At 40.8% G+C, this 25,767-nt stretch overlaps 2 protein-coding genes across 4 annotated transcripts in view; one reads left to right on the top strand and one right to left on the bottom strand.

The window, feature by feature from the left end:
* The window catches only part of LOC139456333 (protein unc-93 homolog A-like), a 99,884-nt gene that overhangs the window by 72,553 nt on the left and 1,564 nt on the right, over positions 1-25,767 (bottom strand). For 2 of the 3 annotated variants that reach the window (XM_071237974.1, XM_071237972.1), the window contains exon 2: positions 8,570-10,073. In XM_071237974.1, the coding sequence (XP_071094075.1) occupies positions 8,570-9,712 (1,143 nt within the window). In that variant the 5' untranslated portion in view covers positions 9,713-10,073. Of the gene's footprint in view, positions 1-8,569; positions 10,074-23,447; positions 23,695-25,767 lie in introns of all 3 variants that reach the window. The other variant, XM_071237973.1, reaches the window with a different exon arrangement.
* Positions 23,555-25,767, top strand: part of LOC139456334 (serine dehydratase-like) — a 30,082-nt gene continuing 27,869 nt past the window's right edge. Inside the window, exon 1 of the mRNA XM_071237976.1 lies at positions 23,555-23,617. The gene's annotated coding sequence lies outside the window, so the exon portion shown is untranslated. The remainder of the gene's footprint in view (positions 23,618-25,767) is intronic.

Genomic DNA, 25,767 nt, shown 5'->3' on the forward strand with positions numbered 1-25,767 from the left:
CCAACTTTCAATCAACGTTCCCTTCAGGTCGAGCAACATATCAGCGGCTTTTTGTGTCTAGATTTCAACATTTTTTAACTACAATCGAGAATGCTCTTTCTGCAAAAAAGGACTCTAACGCTACGCTGGAGGGCATATGCAGTCTGGTGCACCAGTTACCAAAATGATATCTGACAAAAAGCGTCAGTGTCCAATGTAGTTTATTTGTGTCAATTTCTGCACAAAGGTTAGTTAGACAACTGTAATCAGTGAGTGGGGCGCCTGAATTCGCTGTGCAGAGTTGCGTCCCCGAGGCGTGCCAGAATTCAATATTTGCGGGATTTAATGCCGGTTCACTCTTATCGTGTTGCCAGGTTTGGTTTCAACAAAGACGGAAACGTCTACGACCTGCCACACTTGGAGTATTCTTCATCATCATCTAACAAACACACTGTGATAAAACTGAAATACTGAACTCACACTGAACTATTGTTCACACGTGAGATCAAGACTAAAACAATGCAGGGCTAGTTCTGGGATCGCTGACCTGCCTAAAACGACGTCAATGCATTTTGGGTGATGAAGACGTTGCCTTAATCCTTCGGTCATCCTGTAGTGGCCAATGGCTGAAAGGTCATCTGCTCCTTATAAGATTACTATACATTTACATTAGCCACAGTGATGATTATCGAATGAAATTACAGTACATGCGCGTTGCCCCGGCTACCGCGAGGTGGTAAACAAGATTAGCGAACAGCCCATCATTCATTATAAACCCCGTTGTCGCATTAGCGCCTTTGCCAAAACAAAGGAAGAGAAAAAGACTAAACTAAACTCAACAATATTTGTTTTCTAGATTATCCAATTCCTGATGTCTGTGTGTTTGATGATTCGAGGGGCTCGTATCAGAAAAGCGACAAAGTGCTTCCTTGTTTTTTGGCTATTCCAGCTGCTCTCAAAATGTAACTGATGCCGTTTTTATACAGCCGTTGTACTTCATACCGAAGAACGTGACAACATTGATCGTGATGTGACTTGAATTGTCCACAACGATGCATTTGGCATTGACTGATGGAGGAAAAAATACAGTTTTAAGAAACGACACTACTATCTCGGAACTTTGAACTTTCACAATGTTCTTTGACTGAAAAAGTAGAATATAGATAAAGTATGAATGGCACAAGAGCCTGTTTGATCCATGTTTGATTCTAGAAAAGTAGGAACTCGAATGATTTCTTTCCGAAATATTAACAATACAAAGTTATTGGATAGTTTTGTGAGTTCTATAACTGTGGTCACATTAGATGCTTGACATTTAAGGCGAAGAAAAGATAAATATTCCGCCTATTAAATATGCTTCACGGCGTTGACATTATCGTGAAGTTATAAAATATTTCAAATCGACAAGAGACAAAGTTCTTCTGTAAAAATAGCCCTTTATAAAGATATAACCAACATTAATCATGGCGCGTATGGCTTTCGTGACAACTTTCTATTACTAAGAGGATGTTTGCGAAACACCATCGTCTATCTAATTAGTCCTCAGGGGAGTTGCTTCCTTAAAGCACGTCTTTGAAAATCATTTGGGAAGGAGGAACACCTTGTTTTGTCGAGCTTCTTTGATTATGATCGCCTTTGCCTCATCTATAGTCATTATGGAAGTGATATTGTGAAAATAATGGCCCATAATAGAAGAGAGCCGGTACAACAGTTCTCAATGCACGAAGACGACGAGATAATGTGTTTTGAAAAACGCCTTGGGTCGTTTTACGCGAAAATAGGTAAGCATTATTCTCAGAAAATAGTTTCTATGATAACATTACGGACTCTTGAAGAAAAGTTTCAAGAATAGTCACGCGATCCATCAATCAGAACTGACGTTCCTGTCAAAATGTATAAATTCAATCAGAAATATCACATCGGTACATTTGACATGCAAGGAAACGTGAGGTGCTTTTCTAACGTTTCAGCTCTGGATGTGCACAAACAGCCTCATTTCCACGCTTGTTGGTCTGATTTGCATGCTGCAATGAGTAGCCAGTGGATAGGAAGCCCTAGGGAAGAAATATGCCCAAATCACGCATCAGTTCTATCAAAATTATGATTGACTCTAAACCTGGATTCCAAAGCTCCATAAAATTCGGTACAGAGAGACATAGATTGCTGGGTCCTGCAGATGTTGGACCAAATGCCAGTCTCTTAAATTAACCATTAATGCTTAAAGCAAGAAATTTCTTTATATTCACCGAATAGTTTTAACACAAGTGGGGTTGAATGGATTTCTGTGAATGTTTGCGATCTCAGAAGGGAAGAAATATGCCAAAATCACGCATCAGTTCTATCAAAATTATGCTTGACTCTAAACCTGGATTCCAAAGCTCCATAAACTTCCTTCGGTACAGAGAGACATAGATTGCTGGGTCCTGCAGATGTTGGACCAAATGCCAGTCTCTTAAATTAACCATTAATGCTTAAAGCAAGAAATTTCTTTATATTCACCGAATAGTTTTAACACAAGTGGGGTTGAATGGATTTCTGTGAATGTTTGCGATCTCAGGAGAGAAAAGACTGAAATATAATTATGTCAAAATATTGTACATCACTATCCTACACGACAAACTTGAAACTCCAAGATTAAACGCCATTCCTTGATCCAAGTGGTATTTGTCACTAAATGTGGTGACCGTTGAGAAAGCTGTGTGGCGTCAGGCAACAAAAACTTACATATTCATGCTACCGGCAGTGCAGGACATGCGTAACCTTTTCGCTAGACCTGGTCTTTCACTGATTTTCAGTGATCAATTCATATTATTTACACGGCTGTTTTTGCCTTTTGCGCCAATGGAATCTGTTCTCGGCAGATAATTGAGATAATCTCTGGCGTTGACGTTTTGTGACGTTTTGACGTTTTATGTTTACATCAGTATCTTCAAAGGTCAAAAGTCAATCTTCAATTTGTCAAAAATGGATCCCATGTCATCTAAAATTTACTGAGCGAATGGGTGAGTGAGTTGGGTTTAACGCCGCGTGTAACATTATTGCAATTATATCAAGGCGTGTCAGCTTAATGTGGGAGGAAAGCCCGAAGTGATGCAGGTCTCAGACGTTTACCACTTCTATGAAACCCACGAGCACGGGTATGGTGCTGACAAACCTAGAAACATAATCGGGGCGAACCGGGATTCGAACCCACGATCATAGGATTCTGGCGTGTCCAAGGGACGCAAATCTGCACAGCGGATCGCGGCGCCTTAGATGACTGGGCCATCCCCCCTGAAATTTACTGGTCTGTTTCTTTAAACGTATGGATTTCCTGCTCCGACTGTCAAATTCTAAACAAGGAAATACGGCCAAGACGTTTAACTTCAGCTATATCCATGATCTGATATCGTTCTATATATGTTCAATAATCTTAAACGCGGCGTTAAACCCCATTCCATGCACCACATCTGATATCGTTCAATATCTGTCAAATAGTCAACTCCCTTCCTTTGCTGATCCACCTGATCTAGAAATAAAAGACCAATTAAAACACCTAACATGGACATGGTTCTACAAGACATATATATTGATTATGGAAAATTAATGGTTTTGTGGCTTGTGCCCAGGGCAATCATTTGTTGTTTAACGCTGGCTCGAATTCGAACCACACAATTCAGTGATTGATATTATTTGCAATTACCCATGTCTTCCGGATCCGATAACATGCAATCTGCAAAGGCACTGAGCCTGACTAAAGCACATTTTGCTGGAGACCTATTGTAACCAGGGCCCACTTGCACAAAGCGATCTTAGCGCTACGATGATCGTAACTCCCATACTTTAACATAGGCTTATAATAGTCTTAGCGCTAAGATCGCTTTGTGCAAGTGGACCCAGGAGTCCGGCAGGGTGGAGTTTTATGACGCTCCTCATAACTGTTTTCGCGTGTGTAAAGTCTAAAATATAGTTAATATACATTGCTGTCTTATACCGTAGATAAGTTCTTCTTGCAATATTACACGTCCCTATGTGTAAGTTTAATTCGTGAGTAAAGATGTGAGTAGTTTCCCAACACAAATATCGACTTTAATTGAAAACACTGAGAAACAAACATGAACACCCCTGGGCCGTATGCTCCATCCATCCTCATTTCAAATGATACTTCAACCACTTTACTAAAGCTACACGTTCCCTGTATCCCCTGATCATTACTTTGGAGCCAAAGGCCTGACCAGCGGCCATTAAAACTCGACCATCGATTCGTAACCTCTGAAATTGAATTCCTCAACCAATACCAGTTACGTGCGCAAGTGAAAAGCATCTTGGCCAATTTTCCAAACCGAGAGTACGGGCTGACACAGTAATTACGGTTCTCCGAGACTTCCAGGAACCTGGAACTGAAACTCTCCAGGGAAATCTGATAAAGGTTTTCGGGCGCTAATTTCTTCTGTTAAGTGTCAATTCCTGCGAAACTTTGGCATTGACCGCCTGCTTGGATGAATTCAAGGTTACCAAAATCGGTTCTCGCGTAAAATTTATGCATCGTTTGAAATAGAATGTTTAGAAATAAACGCAGCACACGCGGGTCAGCGGCGTAGAAATGTAACGGACGCATACAACAAGTGTGACCTACTCTGAATATTCTAGTGATAAATCAGAATACCCAATCTTAGCATTACATGCTGTTAGATTCAACCCATATGTCCTGTGGGGTTACGCGAAATGAAAATCGACAAATATCAAACAGCTTGCCCTTTTCAATAAAGACAAATGTACCTTTAGATTCCCAACATTTTAACTTCACCGCACGGACCCACACTGGACATAGTTAAATATTTTATAAAGCCTATACAACATTTTCATCAGGACACATTTCGCAAAAATTGAGTACATGCGGAGGTGATAATATATTCCCTTTCCCCAAACCATTCAAACTGGAACAACATCAAACATGACAATATTCCTTACCCTCGAGGGTGGGAATTTTTCTCTTATCGCAAACCATTATCCTGCCCTTGAATGAATACGCTGACGTGGATTGATTAATCCGTTCTGTGCCCATCCATCAGGTCTGGACAGAGCAATTTGTTCCTCCGAGACCGCGACAGGTACTAATAGGTTTCTGTAAGAATTACGTTTTAGGTCCCCACTGTTTAACCTCAGGCTAGAATAGAAAATAGCAACGATATTATATTGAACAGTTCCTAACGTATCTAAGCAATTCCTTCCAGAAAACGATGTTTCCGCAGTCTATGGCGTCTCTGATCTAGGACGTCGGGCGCAGTTTTGATGTGTAGACTCTTAATGCGGTATACACTGTTTTAATTATGTCTGTTGTAGTCGGGGCGGTCGAGTAGCCTCGTGGTTAAAGCGTTCGCTCGTCACGCTGAAGACCCGGGTTCGAATCCCGACATGGATACAATGTGTGAAGCCCATTTCCGCTGTGATATTGCTGGAATATTGCTAAAAGCGGCGTAAAACCAAACTCACTCACACTCTGTTGTAGTCCTATCTGGAGTCCTCATCATTATTTGTTTGTTTGTTTGTTTGTTCAACAGCATTTCAGATACAACATGGCTTGTTTAAAAAAGTGACGAAGTGACGCCCAGGGTGTAGACGTTTAGTTTTGTGATTGTTGTTGAACGCCGCACTCGGCAATATTCTTCTGCTGTATGACGGCGGCTTTGAATACTGAGTCTGCACCAGACAATCTAGTGAGCGATATTATGAGCAACGATTTAAATCGTCGAGGTACGACGACACGCAATCAACCAAGTCAACGAGTCTGACCACCCTATCCATTTGATCGCCTTTTACAACCAGCATAGGTTGCCGGGGACCTATACGAACCCGCATCTCCATGAGGTATTGGGATGGTGCCGCCGGAACAAGTCACAAAAGCTCTTGCATATAAAATAATGTTGTAATCTCTGCTTGTGAAAGCAATACAATGTAATTATGTCAACAATTCTTGCCTCCATTTTAAAATTATTTCATAGCAGTGCGGAATTAGTCATTTCGATGTCCATATTAGCACTAATTAAACATATATTGTTAATGTGGAACTGTGTCTAGGTCGTATGACTTAAAATACGGAGTGAGATTAGGTGAAATGGCGTTTAAGGTCGCGTTCAATATTACTTAACTCATATGGCCACGTGCATGCACGTGTGTGTTTGTGGCTGTTTGTACTAGTCCAATGTTATAGAGCTAGCCCATCGGGAGACCATGCTACATTTTAACAATGGATTCCACCCTCAGACACAATATTCTGGCTCTGAGCCGACCGTCCTAGTTGCATCCCCTTAAAGCCGAGCGCCAGGCAAGGTATCATCCAGCGTCTCTTGGTTTGAGGGGGTACGGGTGGCCCAGTCGTCTAAGGCGCCGCGATTCGCTGTGGAGAGTTGCGTCCTTTGGGCACACCAGAAACCTTTGAATGTGTGTCCGAATCCCGGTTCGCCTCAATTATGTTTCTAGGTTTGTCAGCACCATACCCGTGCTCGTGGGTTTCACCGAAGTGGTAAACGTCTGAGACCTGAATCACTTCGAGCTTTCCTCCCACATTAAGCTGACACGCCGTGATATAACTGGAATACTGTTAAAAGCGGCGTTAAACCCAACTCACTCACTCTTGGTTTGAAGCGGTCAAGGCAACGACACACGCTCTTCTACTGGCCCATGGGGGCGGGAGAGGGTTGAGTACAAAGTACGTGTACATGCTTTAACCAAATGCATTAGGTTTTCATGTCCAATGAATTAATACATATGAACTACAACATGTATACTTGATGAAACTAGAAACGCCATTACGAACAACGTCCACTGCCACGATCACGCCATAATTATATTAGACTTGCCACGGTGCTGTAACGTCGTGGTCGTGATTGATACATAACAGATTTGGGTGTGGTTGGTTGTGTGCCTGGCATGAAACACGTTTTCTGGTCTACGTCCTACGTCAGAACACACAGTAGACTATTTCCAGAACAGACCTGGCACTGTTCGTAGACGACAGCAAATTAGCAGTCCAGGCAATGAATGCAATGAAACATGTGCTCACGTTTAGGAACAAACCAATGTCGTAATGGCTTCTCTTGATAAACGGCCAACACAATAACTGGTTTCCGGACTTCGACGTCATATATTAATGAGTGAGTGAGTGAGTGAGTATGGTTTTACGCCGCTTTTAGCAATATTCCAGCAATATCACAGCGGGGGACACCAGAAATGGGCTTCACACATTGTACCCATGTCGGGAATCGAACCCGGGTCTTCAGCGTGACGAGCGAACGCTTTAACCACTAAGCTACCAAACCGCCTCTCATATATTAATGAAATGACCACAAAACTTATTCAATTATACAGTGATTTTGATTTGCTTTATTAATGTTTGTTTGTTGTTAAACGCCGCACTAATTATGATGGCGACAGCCTGTAAACAGTGATTGATATTATGAGAAACGATCAAAGAGCCTGACCCCCGATCCATTTAATCGCCTCGTACAATCAGCATGGGTTGTCGCATTGAATAGAGCGTGAGGTTATTACGCAGAATACGCAGCCACGTGGATACGGTGACAAGTGAGAGTTCGGGCGACTGGCCCGTTCTCGTTAGTTACCTGTAACATATTTATGCTGTGCCGGGGAATTCATATTGATAACTCGTTGACGGATCCAGAGGGACTGCAAGGGGGTCTTATCCCCCTTTCTTGGACATCTGTGACTTGTACACTTTTTTTCATGTGTTTCAGTTCACTTCGTTTTTGTTTGTTTGTTGTTTAACGCCGCTCTCAGCAATTTTCCAGCTATATGACGGCGGTCTGTAAATAATCGGATCTGGGCCAGACAATCAAGTGATTAACATCATGAGCATCGATCCACGCAATTGGGATCGATGACATGCATCGATCAAGTCAGCGAGCCTGACCACCCGATCCTGTTAGTCGCCTCTTACAACAAGCATAGTCACCTTCATGTAGCTGGAATGTTGCCGAGTGCGGCGTTATGCAACAAACACAACAAACAAACAAACATATTTGATTATCGCTATCAAACGTTGAGTAGTATAGAATAAACTCCTTCCTCCCTAACTGGTCAGCATTGCAAACTGTGATAAGGGAGCATCATTTTTACTACTATAGGTCGGGTTGGAAGATGTTTTAAATGAAGTGTTTGTTTAGAAATTACCCCAAAATGAATAGTTTGTTTGCAATGGTGAAAAAATTAATACTTAGTTTTTTGGAAAATACCAAAACGTCATTTTTGTAGTTAAAGTGAAAATGAACAGATTGTTTGATGGTGCTCCGTAAATACATAGTTTGTTGGATTCAGATAGGAAATAAATGGATTGTTCTTAAACAATCCCCTCCCCAACAAATCAAATACAGTAAACTACGGTTATAACGAACACGCTTATAACGAACTAACGGATATAAAGAACTAACTTTTTAGTCCCGACTATTTGCTGTAGTTCTCCTGTATATATGCTTATAACGAATTACGGTTATAACGAACTTTGAGTTCGGTGTAACCGTAGTTTACTGTAGATGCTCACTAAAAACAAGACAATAGCTTAACTGGACCAAAATGTATTCATTGATGAACTCACCTTAGTGAAGTCTCCGAACATGAACCCCTGTTCAAGGCCAACGAACATCACGAGGGGAATGAGCAGCACACACTTCGAATCCTTGAACATCTTCAATGTCGACAAAAACAGTTCTTTGGATGACAGTGAGAATTCTGGATCCGCATCCTGCTTTCCGACGTTGCTTTTATCCACAAGCGCCACCAGTATTACAATTCCCATGATGCCACACCCAAGGTAAATACTCAGCAGCATATAACGCGTGGAATCAGGTATCGAACCCTGCAGCGGTCTGTAGTCATTGTTATACGTGCCATCGGCCGAGTCGTAAATATGACAGTCACGAGCCCCACAAACTTCCCTTGTTTGCGTGCTGTTAAAGCTGTATTTTTGATATTCCAGGGTAGAGTTGCTTGAAAGGACAAAAGCCGAAATCATGTTCCCCCAGATGAGACTGCTTCGGTAAAAGCCGAGGAAAATTCCCATGTATTTGTTGATGAATCCGTCCGGTTCCACGATATTCTCGTGCTGCGCATGCGTCAAGGCTAATGTCGTGATGTATGTCGCTTGTGCACTCCACAAAGGGCCCGCCAGAAGCCCGAGACCGATTCCGAGTGGGATAAGAACTTCATGCATAGGATAAAAGTTTGCTGAGAAATAGCCAGTGAACATCGCAAAAGCCACGACCATTGTCCACTTTGTAGACATTCTGTTGATGAGCCAAGGGGCAACGAGACATGAAAGAACGGTCGTCCCGTAAACACAACTAAGGGAGACTACTCCCACTCCACCTGGATGCAAAGTGCTTTGGAGGCTCTGGAGGGAAACAAATGCTGTGAAAATAAACATAAATGCAACACTGAGGGCAAGAATGTTCTTCATAGCTTTTCCTGATGTCATTTCCTTTACCTTTTTCAGCGTTTGGGCATCTTTGGGAAGAGCTTGGTAATGCTGAAGGGTATACGAATGAATGGTGCTCCGTCGTCGATTTTTCTGGTTTTCATTCCAACCTGCAGGTGGGATCAACATATGGTCTACAGGGGCGACAACTCTGTCTCTCCCAGAAGGCGTCCTTGACCTTTCTCGACAAGGAGTGGCCACATCGCTGTCCCGCTGTCCGGCCTTCTCTTTCTCTGGAGCAGATGATAGCTGTGTTTTTGCCATAGCGATATGATTTCGTCCAACGTCGTTTAATGGCAATGTACTTCCTGACTGTGTCAGTATTGATATTTGTGCATAAACTCGGACTCTTCTATCACATTTTCAATTGATATAATCATCAAGTTTTCAAAAATATCAATTCAGGCTCCATCGATAATCCGCGTTATATCATAACCATTTCGTAACACCAAGCCTAAATGGTAAACATTGTCTTGATCGATACAAACTTGGGGTCTTCAGATCAGTGATAAATATTCACACAATCGACACTGAAATCCTCGAACAACGTCCTCGCCACACTTCTCAGTGGAATATAAGGGTTTGAGTCGTTGAAGCACACCCATTCGCTGAACGACAGTCGTCACTGCAACAGAACAAGACACTTATTAGATTGCACTTATGTCTTAAGCACTAACGATAATGTTACAAATGCGTACGCGAAAGCTTGGTTAGAATTTTAAAGAAAAATCAATGAGGCTTTGGCTCATTAATAACTTGATATATTTGCATAGTGTGTGTTATTCTTTATTCAGTTTGTTTTTTCTCTGCGTTGATGATATCGTTACAGCTGGCTGTGATAGCCATAGCAGTAAAATGTACATAACACCAGTTTTCAATACATACTTTATTGTTTATTCAGTTGCCTAAAGTAAAACACAATATAACAGTTGTGCTCTCCAAGTGCCAAACCTTTGATAGTCGTACCGTAACCAGCATGGACTGTGTGTTTTGGTAATAACTTTGTCATTAATGTTTTTATTACAAGATACTAAATACATATCATAGATTTAGTGCGTACTCCACGAAACCACCCAATTCTTCGTCAACTTGGTCTTTGAAAAACGTGGTTAAAAGACCATATATCATGAATGATATGCCGACATGAACACAATCTCATTAAAATCAGATTTCGCTACCCCTAAACAAAGATCTGAGGACATCCCCATACGGGTCACGTCAGAACGACCTTTCGCGAATTTTAACCGACCAATGAAATGATTGACAAGAAATCGACATTAGCCAATCAGGAGGCAGCTTTCTCAAGCTTTACGACACTAGTTTCAAACTGGCAACTCTGCTTCGAAACATACTTTGACGTGTTCTCGATTAAATCTTTTAAAACTGATAAGAAGGACATTGTGGAATTACTTATATATGGCCTAGATTGTATGGATATAATCATAAAACCCGTAACTGTCGTTCGGAATACCCCGTGTTAAATATACACATGCACAAAAGTTCAGCGCCACCATATTCATAGTCTCTTGATTTCACGTGTGGGAATCAGAAATACGAAATATGATGATGTATGACTAAATTAGGCTTCCATAGTTTCATGAACCCAAATTTGTCAGGATACCACAAGGAAAGCGTGCTTTAACTTGTTGCTGCAGTTCCCCTACCCTATAAATAGTGAAATTCAAGTTTCAGACACGTAGTTGCATTTTGCTCTTGTGTGAGATTCCCCTTCCAATAGATGTGAGGAGAAAGTTTTGAACGCTGAAAGATGGCAAGTGAGAGGCATGAAAAATGCTGGCATGTCATGCAGGGCCATTGCAAGAAAAATGGATAGTCAATCACAGTGTTATCACTCGTTTGATTGTCAAACATGGTCAAACCAATGATGTCAATGACAGGCATAGGTCTGGTAGGCCAAGAAAGACCTCTAACAGAGAGGATAGATGTCTGTTCAGGATAGTCAGACGAAACCCATTTCCCACTTCAACAGATTTAAGACTGCAGTGGATTACCCATCAGAGACTCTCGACGATGACCGTAAGGCTTCGCCTCAGAGCGGCTGGTTATAACGCCAGAAGACCAGTAAAACTTCTTCAACTGACTGAGAGGCACAAGCGGAATCGTCTGATATGGTGTCGTGCTCGTAGTCGATGGAACTTGGCCAACTGGAGAAGGATCCATTGGTCTGACGAGTGTCGAATGCTGCTACGAACTGTTCATGGTCAAATACGTGTTTGGAGGCAACGTAACACGCGTTTTGCTCCAAGGAATATCTAAAAGACCTTAGCATGGGGGGGGGGGGGGGGGGGGGGGGGGGGTGTCTGTCATGATATGGGGTTGTGTTTCCTTCGGCTGCAAACTTCCGCTGGTGACAATTCGTAGAAACCTTTTCATGTTCTCAGAATTTAAACATGAAAGAGGTAAATATCTCTCTTCCTATTATTACAGAAATCCAAGTATGCTTAAAATGCACAGCACAAAAGAGTCAGAATTTTCAGAAAGCTCTAAAAATGTGCACTTTAATGCTGAGTAATTTTTAATCCCTTCAACCCATAAATACCCAGCGCGTTCTACTACTGATATCTACGTCCACCTGAAAACCATATTTTGTGTAAAAATTGTATTTACTTATCTATGTATGATTGAATACTGTGCATGTAATGATAACAGTCATGTACATTTGAAACCGGTGATAGCGGTCTGTGTGTAACAAGGTTCCGATATGTTATACTGTATATGTTATTGATTCCTGAATGTGATGGCAGCTTTACAGAAGAGATTTGATCTTTATCAGCAATGTGTTTGTTATGGAGTAACACGACGTCATGACAACGTCAAAATGACGCTTTAGATCATGAGTGTACGTCGACGGTTTCGATGGGAATTAGGAGCTTAACATGTATGTTCAAATGTGCGGATGCCATTGGGTACCTTACACCCGGAAATTACCTTTGAAACTGCGTACCCTTTCTACATGTATACAAACAGCTGTGAGACATACAGCATCACCCGGAATGCAATGGCGGTATGATGCAGGGATAACGTCAGTTGCCTCCATGATACCCGAACCGAATGTTCAGACAAATCAACCAAAACGGAATTGTTCTTATAAGAAATAATACATGATTTAATTCGCAATGGTGAACGATATTTTTTTTAATTTGTTGGGCGGGGCTCTGTCTGTCCGTACGTCCGTCCGTCACGTTTCGTTTCCGGAGCATAACTCACAAACCGTTCAGTATGTTTTCATGAAACTTTGCAGGTCTTTCAAGTACATGCCGAACTGCTGCCTTTTGCTATTTAGAAATTTTAGGTTCCAAACTCTTCTTTTTTTCACAATTTCTATGACAAGTTCCACCGCGGTTAAAAAAGGTTAGAGTTTGTTTAGATGTAATTATGTCATACATTCTGCAACAGGGGCGGGGGATATAGCCACGTTAGTGGCAAACTCTTGTTTTTATTGATCTGTATCAAGAAAGGTATTCGTCCGCAGCAAAATGTCCAAACGTTTCCGAGGTCACTAACCTATAATCAGATCACATTCTTGTTTTACCGTACCCTATGACATACCCATAACTGAAAACACATAACTGTGAATAATAACGACAAAACAATTTTCATAATCATAAGAAATCTGGGACAAAAGCTGGGTCGACTGTACGATTCCGAATTAACCATGAACATGGGTTTATGAATCACTGTCAAATAGTGATGATACCAGATGTTCGCGAAATTAAGGTGAGCATATCCTTCCACACCGGTGTCACCCGTCACAAACACATGCAAAGACAAGTCAATTATTCACCCGACAAAACAACCGGAAACACATGGTACAAGTCATAATAGGGAATTGCATGGGACAACAGTTTTGTCAATGATGCGTAATATTTGGAATATCAACCATAAAACTTTTTGAAAGCTTTACTCAAACCTTGAATGTTGTAACCCTAATCAAACACTTTTTGAGCAAGAGTCGTATGACGTTCTTAAGAATATTGGTAAAAAGAAAAAAACAACTAATTCTCATGTTCTGAGTGTTGTATTTATCGCAAGCCCCACATACAGATGTCAGGTGCAACCACATTAATATGCCTCTTCCAACCGGAAACACAAACGCCAAGTGGTCATAATAACATATGGCTTCAGACAACGGAGTTTCCGTAGTGTGGGCTTATGATTGTTGGTGTTGCTGGTGATGTCGTCAATGGAGTGTGTGCGTCTACACACTTTAATGATGTTTTCTTGCCACCATTGTACTTTGTCTTATACTCTGCTTCTTAATGCCTGATGTTTCAAGCAAAAGGCTCACGACGAGAATATGTCTTTTCTCATTCACGAGATGATTGAGTGGGTTTGGTGTAACGTTTTGAACAGTAATTCCTAGGTGCGACCTGCCACATTCCTTGTGTTTTGGTGCCGATGGCATTTAATAAATTATGATCTCGGTTAATGAAGGACACACCTCAGTTAGAAATCAATACGTGACAAGGTTTAACAAGTGATAATATATAAATATACGTCACGAACACATGGATAATGATGAATATTAACTTATTAACATGCAATACTACCCAAGCCTCCGCCCCCTCACACACACACACACACACACACACACACACGCACACACACACACACACACACACACACACACACACACACGTAATCCGCTCGAAGACGTGGCCTGATTGTTTTAGGTTTATGCTAACAAAGGTAAAACACATGTTAGGTTAGCCAATTAAACGCTGTATAATCACTGGTAATTTAGTTCTACCCATAACACTTACTTTGCGCGCGAAAACATAGCGCAATCGATGCTGACGTCATCGCATATCACGACTCATTACCGGCATGCAGTGTTCACCGGAATGCTATTTTTAGCTTCGAATCGGACACAAAACAAGGGTTTGGTGGTGAATGGGTCCAGGGTATGTATGTATCTTCAATGGGGAAATATTTTGTTAATCCTTAGGCCAGTTTATCTTATCCTGCAATTTCTTGGATAAATTAGGTTTTATTTTTCATATCCATGGACATGGTAGAAAAAGTTCACATCTTATAGACTCTTTAGGGAGTGTTTGGACTGTTGCGTGTATTCTAAGATTACTCTCTCGATCATGACTCTGAAGAGATGTTCTGAACATATATCATTGTATATGATCTGTTTTACAAAGGTAGAATGCTAAAAAATAGACTATTGGCTGCCTGCCTTTCCGTGTTAAAAATGAGTGAGTTGTCTCAACCTTTAACGGAATAACTTTGTGTGTGATGAATACATCTAAACCTATATTCAAATACTACTACTACTACTACTACTACTACTACTATTAATAATAATAATAATAATAATTCCGAGCTAAGGTTACATGACACTAAACTATAACCATTTGCCAGAACATGACTTCATCAAGAGGCCTAACAAATAATTATTTATTTATCGTATATTTTTTATAAACATAAGATACTGGCCGAAGAAAATGTTTCAACGCCAAACATTATGGCGAGGGTCAATGAATTCGTCACTTAGCTCCGTCACTGCTACTGGCTTCGAATCCATAAAGCTGTCAGATTAAATCCCTTTGATTGTGAGAATCCATCCCCGTCCATGGTTTCACCCAAGTGAAATGACTTCTAGTAGGTCATTCTAGGCTTTCCTCACACAATACTAAGCGATCGGACCGCCTATGTGCATCCCCCAGTAGAAAGCAAGATCCGGGGTTGGATCACCGGCCGCGTCATACCAAAAGGCTTTGAAAGATATTGCTTGTTGTTACCCTGTCTGGCGCTTGGCATTAAGGGGTAAAACAAAGACTGGTCGGCGGCTCGGAGTCAGCATGGTATGTCAGTGGGCTAGTGCTATAAATCGGGATCAGTACGGTCCAGTACAAGCACACACACACACACACACACACACACACACACTCTCTCTCTCTCTCTCTCTCTCTCTCTCTCTCTCTCTCTCTCTCTCTCTCTCTCTCTCGTGTATCCTTGGTTCGTAAGCACCATATCTGTGCTTGTGGGTTTCATCAAAATGGCAAACGTCAAACACCTAAACTCCCGAGGAAAAGAAAATATACACAGGATTTGACCAAAAGACTTACAAACGTTATCAAAACGTTACTAGGCTAAAAACAGTCGCCGAAACACTGCAAGCTTAAGGTGCAAAACACAACTATGATACTCGTATGAAATACATCCCCATCGAATATTAATTGTTTGTTTCAATCTAGCCATCACCAAACATGGGTGTACTTTCTTTTGCCCTGCAGTTAACATCACTTGGCGATTTCCTCCCACAATAAGCGGGCGGTCAGGTAGCCTAGTGGTTAAAGCGTTCGCTCGTCACGCCGAAGACCCGGGTTCGATTCCCGACATGGGTACAATGTGTGAAGCCCATTTCAGGTGTCCCCCGCCGTGATATTGCTGGAATATTGCTAAAAGCGGCGTAAAACCATACTCACTCACTCACTCCCACAATAAGCTGACCCGCCGTGATATATCAGAAATTCTGTTCAAAGCGGTGTTAAACCCAACTCACTCGCTAATCATCATGAAATAGCTAAATTGGGCCCATCACATCACGTCGCCAGATAGACGCAACCATGACGCAACTATTAGCTTTCTATTATCTCTGAGCTGATCTTTACTGAAGCCTTGATTGCAGTATCTCCAACCCACTCTCTAGAGTCGAGTCAGGGTAGCTTGGCATTTTCATTAAACCCAAGCCCATCAGAACCAAAATCTGATAAAATTACTTGATAAGCATAATGTGACTATTTCTAGCTTCTGGCAACAGACTGTTCTGATATATCTGGAACCATGATACTTCTGACAAAGAATAAATCCTCCACGTAAAGCGTAACAGTCATTTCTCAACTGAGTTGCGTGGGTGCTTATCGTACAGTATTTCGACGCCCATCACTAATTACGTCAGTTTTTCATGTTTGTTTGGAGTGACGGTCGATGTGTGGAGCGTTATGGTTATATGAGATGCATTTGAATCTTATTTAATTGTAGGTGGTCATCATTAATTGTTGCAATGTTTTAACGTAAAGTTGACTGATATTGAAGAGATGACATGATCAATGTCTGTCGACAGGTCAGCCTGAAGATGCATTACTGTAAGCAACGATGACACAAACAAAACACAGGATCGCTGCTTTCGTCTACATTTCAGCTTTCATGAACGTCAAACGTGGCCATTGTTTGTGTCAGTCAGTTTGTTTATTGCTGTTTACACCGCTATATGACGGCTGTCTGTAAATCTTTAAATAATCGAGTCTGAACCAGACAATCCCATAAATGACACCAAGGGCGGACCCAGCACTAATATATATTAAAAGTGAACATATCCTTTTTCAAGATAACTTTACTGCCTACAACATACTACTTTCGGTCCATCCATCAATCCGTTACGACCCCCCCCCCCCCCCCCCCACCCACCCCCACCACACACACACACACACACACACACACACACACACACACACACACCAGGCCCCGGATCCGCCTAAGGATCTAAGGATATCATGATCAATGACCCACGCAATTGGGGGTACCATGACATTGATCAAGCAAGTCAGCGAGCCTGACCACCCGATCCAGTTAGTTGCCTCTGACGCCATACACGGGTTGCTGAAGACCAATTAAAGGCCGGTTTAATGTGTACTAGTTCACCAAACGACCGGAGGTCGAGGGGTGTACTGTACACGTACGTTTAGCTCGCCAAATCCCGTACACCCCGCTACTGACACAAATATAACGAATGTATCATTACAAGCAACACATAATACCTGTGCGTGATACCCATAGGGTAAGAAATAACCGAGTTCATAAAAATCGTTTGTACACTGGTGTGCAAATAACACTTCACTCACACCAGTGTATTGTTTACGTCACCCGGACGGCACCGTTGACGTCAATAGAATTTTATTGTGACGTAAAGTCGGAATGACGTCACGCGAGAAACGACATCATAGCTGAAGGTTATTGACGTCAATTGTGGTTTATGGAGGTCGTGATTAGGGCATGTTGTCTTAAAGGGATCACAAAAGGATTAAGAAATAAGAGGTAATAAAGAAACTATTATATTATGTGTGTGTGGATATCATACAATTATCCGATCGTAACCCGATGCGCAAACAAGGACAAGTGGTAAGTAGGGACGTCACAGCAAACACTATGACATCATACTATCCGTAAAGTCTGGGCAGGCGACTTGTATTTTAACAACACGGCAACTCGTGAAGGAACCTAGATGTCTTAATTGATAGATAGGTTCTTTGGCGAGTAATTATAATGTTTAATACCTGGCCACAAATATAATAAAATTATCCAATTCTAATAGGACATCATCCTCGATACAAATTTCGGCAAGAGTCCGGACTAGTATGAGTAGCCACACACACACGTGCATGCACGTCGCTATGTAAGTGAAAGAATCGTTTGTTACTTATTATTTAAAAAAAAATTCTTTTACATTAGGTGCCACGATTACACAACAGACCCCGAAGGACCACATGGTTGGCCTGACGGGTCGGAATATGTGCAGGTTTAGTGGACATTACTTGGACAGAGACCCGTGAAGATCTGGGGTTGCATTATCTTGATACGACAGATCCTTAAAATATATAGTCTGTCCAACTGCTCCAAGTACAGCCTTTATATGAATCCTATATTTATGATTACTGATGAAAATATTGTATCTTTGAAACAGGTATTTCTTGGTATGGAAGTGACCGGCATCGTCAAATAATTGTCTGATAAAAGTAATATAAGCATTTTGCCATTCTTTGTCTTCTTATTAACAGTAATCTTATTATTATTCCATACGATATAATTACATATACAAAGATCATTTTCCTCTTTCATATTGACACTGTTCAATATATCCAAGATGTCGGTATAGAATTGTAACAATTTTAACAAGTTTTGATGTTTGAAAGTTCTTTTGTTCGTCGATTGTCACTTTTTTATTTCTCCTTAGAATGTTTTAATGATGTTAAATGTGATCCAGTCCCATTCTGTCGAATCGTTATACAGTTCTCTGCTTCAGCACTTTCTAATTAAGCCTTAACTGTGACAATAAACTTTCGTCTTTCAGTAAGCTATTATTACATTTCCACAGATTACTTTTCACGGTTCTTTGAAATTCTATTTCAGCGAATACTTACAGTAATATTGTTTATTTGTTTGTTGTTTAACGCCGCACTCAGCTATTCCAGCTATATGACGGCGGTCTGTAAATAATCGAGTGTGGACCAGACAATCCAGTGATTGATATCATGGGCATCGATCCACGCAGTTGGGATACGATGACAAGCACCAACCACGTCACTGAGCCTGACCACCCGATCCCGTTAGTCGCCTCTTACAAGCATAGTTGACTTTTACGGCAAGCATGGGTTGCTGAAGACCTGCTCTATCCCGGATCTTCGCGTGTCTGCAGTAATACTGCACTCTTCTGTATCTTTCATCACCTCTGATGGAACTAGCCAAAAACCTATTTGGGATTGGGTTTGATTGTTCTGTGTTCATGAGTAGGATCTTTTCACGGGGTTGTAATACCTCCATATACCTTTTAAATCAAATAGTTCAATAATATACTGTAAAACCACACTGCTGCGAGTAGACTTGCCAAACCTATCTTTGAGTGGTAACAGAATAGTGTTAAAATCTCCTCCTATCAAACAGTTTTCGAGTGTGGTTTTGGTTTCAATTAAATTCTTAACTTTAAGAAAAAGTTCTCTTTCAGCAAACTGGTTTGGGGCGTACTTACAGATTCCAAAAAAAGAAACGCACAGGTAGATTTTTAGTGTGTTTTTTTGTACCTAATAAAGTCGATATATTTAATTTAATATCACATGTTGTCGTTGTACAAAGGCATTGAAAACTCTTCATTGTCATGTCACATAAGGTCACAAGGTTGCGCTGAAGTCTCGTGTGACCGCCCCGGGCAGCAATCACGACTCTGCATCTCCTCGTCACTGACTGGATAAGTGTACGAATTCTGTCCTGCGAAATTCTGCGCCATTCTGCTTGTAACGCGTTGGCCAGTTGTGGTAGTGTTCTGACGTTGACGTACACGTCGATCGAGTTCATCCCAGAGGTGATCCATTGGGTTGAGATATGGAGATCTCGACGGCCAGGGCAAGTCGTTGAAGTTGGCATTAGGAAGGGTGTCTACCGTGACACGAGCTGTGTGCGGTGGAGCGTTGTCCTCTTGAAACAGCTCCCTCTGGCGGTCAATGATTGGAAGAAGGTGAGGTTGTAGCGACTTGCTGTCAAACCACAACCAAGTCAGATCTCATGATGTAGGATATGGCCCCCCACACCACGACACTCCCGCCACCGAAATTGTCGAATTGACGTACATAATGTGGGGCAAAACGCTCATTTCGACGACGATAAACATCTCGCCGGTCTTCCATCTCGCTGGTGAAGAAGAAATCGTGATTTATCGCTAAACCACACTCGTCTCCAGTTTCTCAAATTCCAAGCCTTTAAGGTATGGCAGCAACGCAAGCGCCGCTGTCGATGGATCTGTTGCAAAACAGGGACGATAACTGGTCTTCTGGGACGGATTTCAGCCTCGTGAAGATGGTTCCTGACAGTCTGGTCCGATATCCTCCTTAAACCAGGGATGTCTCCTGCAGTATCCGTAGCTGTGGCATTACAATGACGTAGGTGGAACAGTCGAATGTAGCGATCCTGTGCAGGGGTGGTAACTCTTGGTCGGCCGGTTCTCGGACGGCCTGCAGTGGAATTGAACTTTGTGTATCGGTCAAAAGGCGGTAAATGGTGCTGTGGTGGACGTTGAAGTGGCGTGCAACAGAAGACTGCGATTCCCCTCTTTGGGTACGTCCTGTGGCGATGTTCCGATCGGCAGCGCTGAGTCTCGGCATTTTAGAACTTGAAAAATGTTGACAACTGAATGACAAATTATTGGCTTAGACTTGCCTTCTTATAGCCACTACCACGAGTTACGAATACCATAACTTGCACTTGCATTTTGCCTCACTGTTTTCCTCCATGACATTTTTCAACAAGTGTGAAAACAATGCCGTTTAAGACATTGCAAATCGACAATGGCTGCGTTCTGACGCACCGTTTGTAGAGTATATCCGGCCACCAACATTTTCCAATAACATATATCGAATTTATAAACCGGATTTGTTCGTGTAGTCAGGTGCAATGAACTACATACTACATGTGCGTTTCTTTTTTTAAAGAGTGTATTCATAAACTTGTTTTTACTTGGCACTTGATGTTGATTTAACGTCAGTATCTGTTTCCTTGTCTGTTTTGTATTGAAGATTTTTTTATTAATATGGCGACTCTACAGCGGTCACTTTTGCCATTAAAAAATAAAATGTATTTTTTCCACTTGGATCTCCAACAAATTAAAGTTCGTCGTCAAGGATACTTACTGTACGTACTTTGGAGTAGGATAACGTTGTTCTTTAAGAAACATAAGCATTTGTCTTCCTTTTTTCGCTGCACCTAATACCTTTAAGGTTAACCGTTTCAGCTTAGACATCAAAGAATATAAGGAACTATAAAAAACTATAGAATTCAACTGAAAGATATAAAACTCGACACTGTTAATGTCACATTGATACTTGAGAAAACAAAATGAGTGAACCGCTCGTAAAAGCAATATCTAGTGCTGCCTACTAAATCATCACGTGAAAGATACCTTGAAGCTGATAGAATCACATTGGTTTTATCTAACTAACATATACTTATATGTACATTTTGTACAGATCTAATAAACACACTGCATCATTGAGCTATTTAAACTCAGTTATATATGACGTTCATGTCAGTACATTTTCCGTCGTTTTTGGTCCCAGTGGTAACCTTCAGTTTCGGGACCACGATAGATGATGGTTCCGTTGATATACGGTTTTCCCTTGTTAAGAGTTATTTTCTTTTTGTCCTTGTAAGAACAATGTATCAATATTATATTATTAGCTTTAGCCCCCTGTCTTCTTGGATCAAATCCGGCGTTACGTATATTCGCTTGCCTTGAATCCTTGTTTAAACTTTGGAGATAAACTTGACAAAAATCAGTCGCTTTCTGTCGTCATTTACTAACCCACCCCACCCCCCCTCCCCTCACCCCTCATTTCTCCATAATACGGTAAAATAGTAGGTAATATTGTCGTGAGTATCGTCGATCTGCGTCGCGTAGGTTCTCTTCAAAAACACGTTACAACACACCTGTCTGGGTCACTATGACCTTTGCTATGACTTCGTAATGCTGTTTCGACTTCAAATCAGCAACATCCCATGAAAAGAACTAAAGCTTTTTAATTTCCAAGTCCTTATTTCGTGTTTTTGCTCTTTTTTTGGTGGGCCTAATGTCTCCATACATGTCTTTTAACGAAACTTTAGTCCCCGCCGGCAGGTCAAGGTCAAGGTCATTGTCGCCATGATGGAGATTTTCATTGTTGCTGTCCATCAGAGAATAGTGGGGAAATCTCTTTTTTTCTTCTTCCTGGGTGGTTTCGGTTTCTTGGACCCTTATATTTCTTCATGTCCTTTTTAGAAGTATTAGTTTGCGTAAAAGGCATCATTTTCAATTTTCACATTTGAATCACGTGACCTCAAGTGCAAAAATCTTGAAATCTTAACCCCTTTTCACCTCACCTCACCTTGATATCTATCAAAAGCTGATGACAGTTTCTTTTCTTGTACATCTTTCTTGTGCTTCCAATTTTCTGCCCTAGCCATCGGAAGCTCTCACATTCCTAATCTCATTAAAATTATATCTGCTTTAATTACACTGGTGAAGCCCTAACGTCTAACTCAGTCTTTATTTCTGTGGAGTTACCGACGTGATCTACTATAGAAAGGTTATACGACAGAGATTTACGAAGCAAGAATCTGATATTTACATATATAATTGGCATCCAACTGTGCCGCATATAACTCACAGAGATTTTGGTTCTGGTGGTATTGACGTAACACTTTCGACGTATGTCACTCTAACGGCTGTTCTCGTTCTATCGATTATTCGAACAGAACCAACCGTAATTACATGGGACTACTGTTGGATTTGCATCAACACGAGCGTTTGTTCGCACTAAAATATGAATGGTTTGGAAAAGGTCATTCGAGTCTGATTTCGGATATATGATGATAAAATTGTTATTTCGTTTTTAGGGTATATTATTTAATTAAACAACAAAAAAAGTGGCAGTTTGTGTTTCATCCAAAATATCTATTATGTCATGAACTGATAAAAGCCTGTTATAAAATAAAATAACGATGAGGGAAAGGGTCATAAAAAAAACTTTTAAAATGTCTTTGTCTATGGATTCCACATATACTCTGCAAACAATGAAACGCAAAAGTGATTTTCGATGTATATGTTATATATCTTGTAAATAATAAACAGTAATCGATTGTTCATAATTGGCATACATCATTGTCATTGTCCCAGGTTCCACATGACACACATGGAACAGCAGATCTTCAAGATGAAGGTCTTATTTTAATCAAAGTGTGAACCAGATCCGTTTCATATTACAAATGTAAATGAAATTTGTTCAAACTAAGCTAATATTTGCAGCGAACTTCGTGGAGAATCAACTGGTGCGTCAATCGGGTTTTCGATTGCTGATCATAAAGTATACTACTTAAAAGAGATCAAGGACCATCCGATTCTTTCATCTTACTAAAGTTCATCTGTCATGACTACTCAATTACTGTAGTGTTACGAGTCGATTCCGAAATTGAAACACAATGTTAGCCCAGAAATCTGTACGTAAAAGAATTTAGACTGAAGCCAGGAAACAACCAACAAATGGTATATAATCAACAAATGTATCATAAAATTTACTAGGTTTACAAATCAATACAAATTATAATTTTGTATTGTGACAATTACAATGCCAGTATGCAATAGAGTGGAAGCAAAATATTCAATGGCAGTATCAAATACAAAATATGATGGCATGACGATAACAAAAAGTTTAGAGGTAATAACATTCACCTATCCGCAACAGTGTTCAATTTTTCCTTCGAGATATGCCTTGGCTGGGATATCCGGAGCGGTAAGTGATCTTCACACGAAAGCTGGTGGTTAGAGTCAGTCGGCGATCGGAAGGACAAACATGTTCTACGTGGCCAAGCAGAGGCTGGGAAAACACCGCGTCCTTTCAGGTCCGTTGTTTCAAAGGACAGTTCCCATTAGTTGAATTGTCCTAGATTTAGTTCGGAGCGTGCTGCGATGCTGGTGCCTATAAGGATAAAGAGATGAAGGTGATGCTGCGATGCTGGCACCTGTATGATTAACAGATGCAGATGATGCTACAGGTCGACACTTGCAGGATTAACAGATGCAGGTAGCTGTGCGAGATCGACATCTGTAGGATTTACAAATACAGGTAGTTGTGGGAGGTCGAAACCTGTATTCGATGGTTATTCGATGGTGATGTATTTGATACGGGTATCAAAGTTGTGTTTCGGACCTTAATTTTACAGTGTTTAGGCAACAGTTTTCAGCCTTCGTTTTGATAACGTTTGTAATGTAAAATCCAATTTTCAAGTGTATACGTTCTGTTGCCCGACAGTTTCCATGACTAGCTAAACTTAAATTGCTGTCTAGTAATCACATTGTGCCTTTCATTTTCCGGAAAGCTGTATCTGCTTGTATTGATCCGTTGTTAGGAGCCTTGTCCAGTCTACATCTTGACGTAGAAATTAGTGCCCAGTGAACAACAGAGACATCGTGTCTCTGTAATTAGGGTAATCAATAATTACTGGATTCACAAATTCAGTATAACAAAGTGTGTCACTTTCATTTGCATGTGTTTGAGACAGGTGACACCGTTGGGGCCGGATACAGCAGCTTTTCGCGAACATCTTGTATCATTACTATTTGATAGTGATTTATGCACACACGCTTATGATATAGTCGGAACCATACAATGGATTCGTATGAATATGGAAAGGGTTTTGTGGTTTTTATTTATTTACATTCTGCAATCTCAGAAAAGAACCAAGTTTATTTCTGTCAACACATTTAATTTTTCAACTTTGTACACGTTGAGATTATGGAAATTTTATTCACAGACTGGAATCAAATTTTCTGGGACAGCGTCATACCCGTCCTCGTGGGTTTCAACAAACATTTAAGACCTGCATCACCTGGGGCTTTCCTCCCACATCCAGTCATATCCCGTTATAATACTGCAATGCTTCACTGACTCTGTACTTAAAAATGACAAAAAGAGCAGATCTCGTAGTTCAATGAATGTTAGTTTCATGGGACAGGCATAATTTTCAGCCAATAAAATATTTTAATCACTTTGTTCACTTATTGAATGATTAGTGCATTTCATTATTTGGTAAATTGTTGTAACGTCCTCAAAGGTAATTGGATAAAAAGCCAATTACGATTCATGAAATAAGTACATCATGAATGTATATAAAATATAAATTACTTTAACAATGCTGCAGATATGGCGTGTTTATGTGTCTATGATATTTGGAAAATGTGATTGATCTAAAATCGACAAATTATTGTGCTTACGGTCAACCAAACATAAACCACCGGGCGAAAAAAGCATACACTTGAAAATTTGATTGACCAAAACATTTCAAACGTTATCAAAACGTTATAGGGCTGAAAACTGTCGCCGAAACATTACAAACTCACGGTCCAAAACACATCAATGATACCCTTATCAAAAGCATCAACATCGATGAACCGTTTGTTGTTTGTTTCATGTTTAGCCACTGTCAAACAAAAGTGTATATTTTCTTTTGTCAGGCAGTTTGCATGGGAAACAGTTGTGACATTTCGGATGAGAACGCTGTTATTTTATTACTATGTAACACTATTTTTTTGTCTTTACCTGTTATGCCTATTAACACACGATCCCAACCAACGGAACTTGCAGATTAGCATGTTTCAAATTCGTAGGGTTAAGCGCGACTGTGCCTCGAGATATCACGGTGTTTTGAAAACAGCATGCAAAACAGGTTTTAGTAGCTTGCTACGCAATTACCTAGAGAGCTCGATTTTTTTCAAATAACAGAAATACAATTACGCACCACCAGCAGGGAGTTTGGAATGTTGGATATAACCCAGCCTCGTCGTTATCTGTTTACGTGAATGATCCAAAGCTGCAGGGTAAAAGAAAGTATACGCCCATGCTTGCAATTGATTGAGGCTAAATATAAAACAAACAAGAAATGGTTATACGATGGTGATGTATTTCATACGGGTATCATAGTGTTTTGGATCGGAAGTTTGCAGTGTTTCGGCGACTCTGTGAAGCCACGTAAAATAAATTTTGTAATGTTTC

This window comes from Haliotis cracherodii, unplaced genomic scaffold (assembly GCF_022045235.1).
Source record: "Haliotis cracherodii isolate W230 unplaced genomic scaffold, xgHalCrac1.p SCAF_11, whole genome shotgun sequence".
NCBI lineage: Eukaryota > Metazoa > Mollusca > Gastropoda > Lepetellida > Haliotidae > Haliotis > Haliotis cracherodii.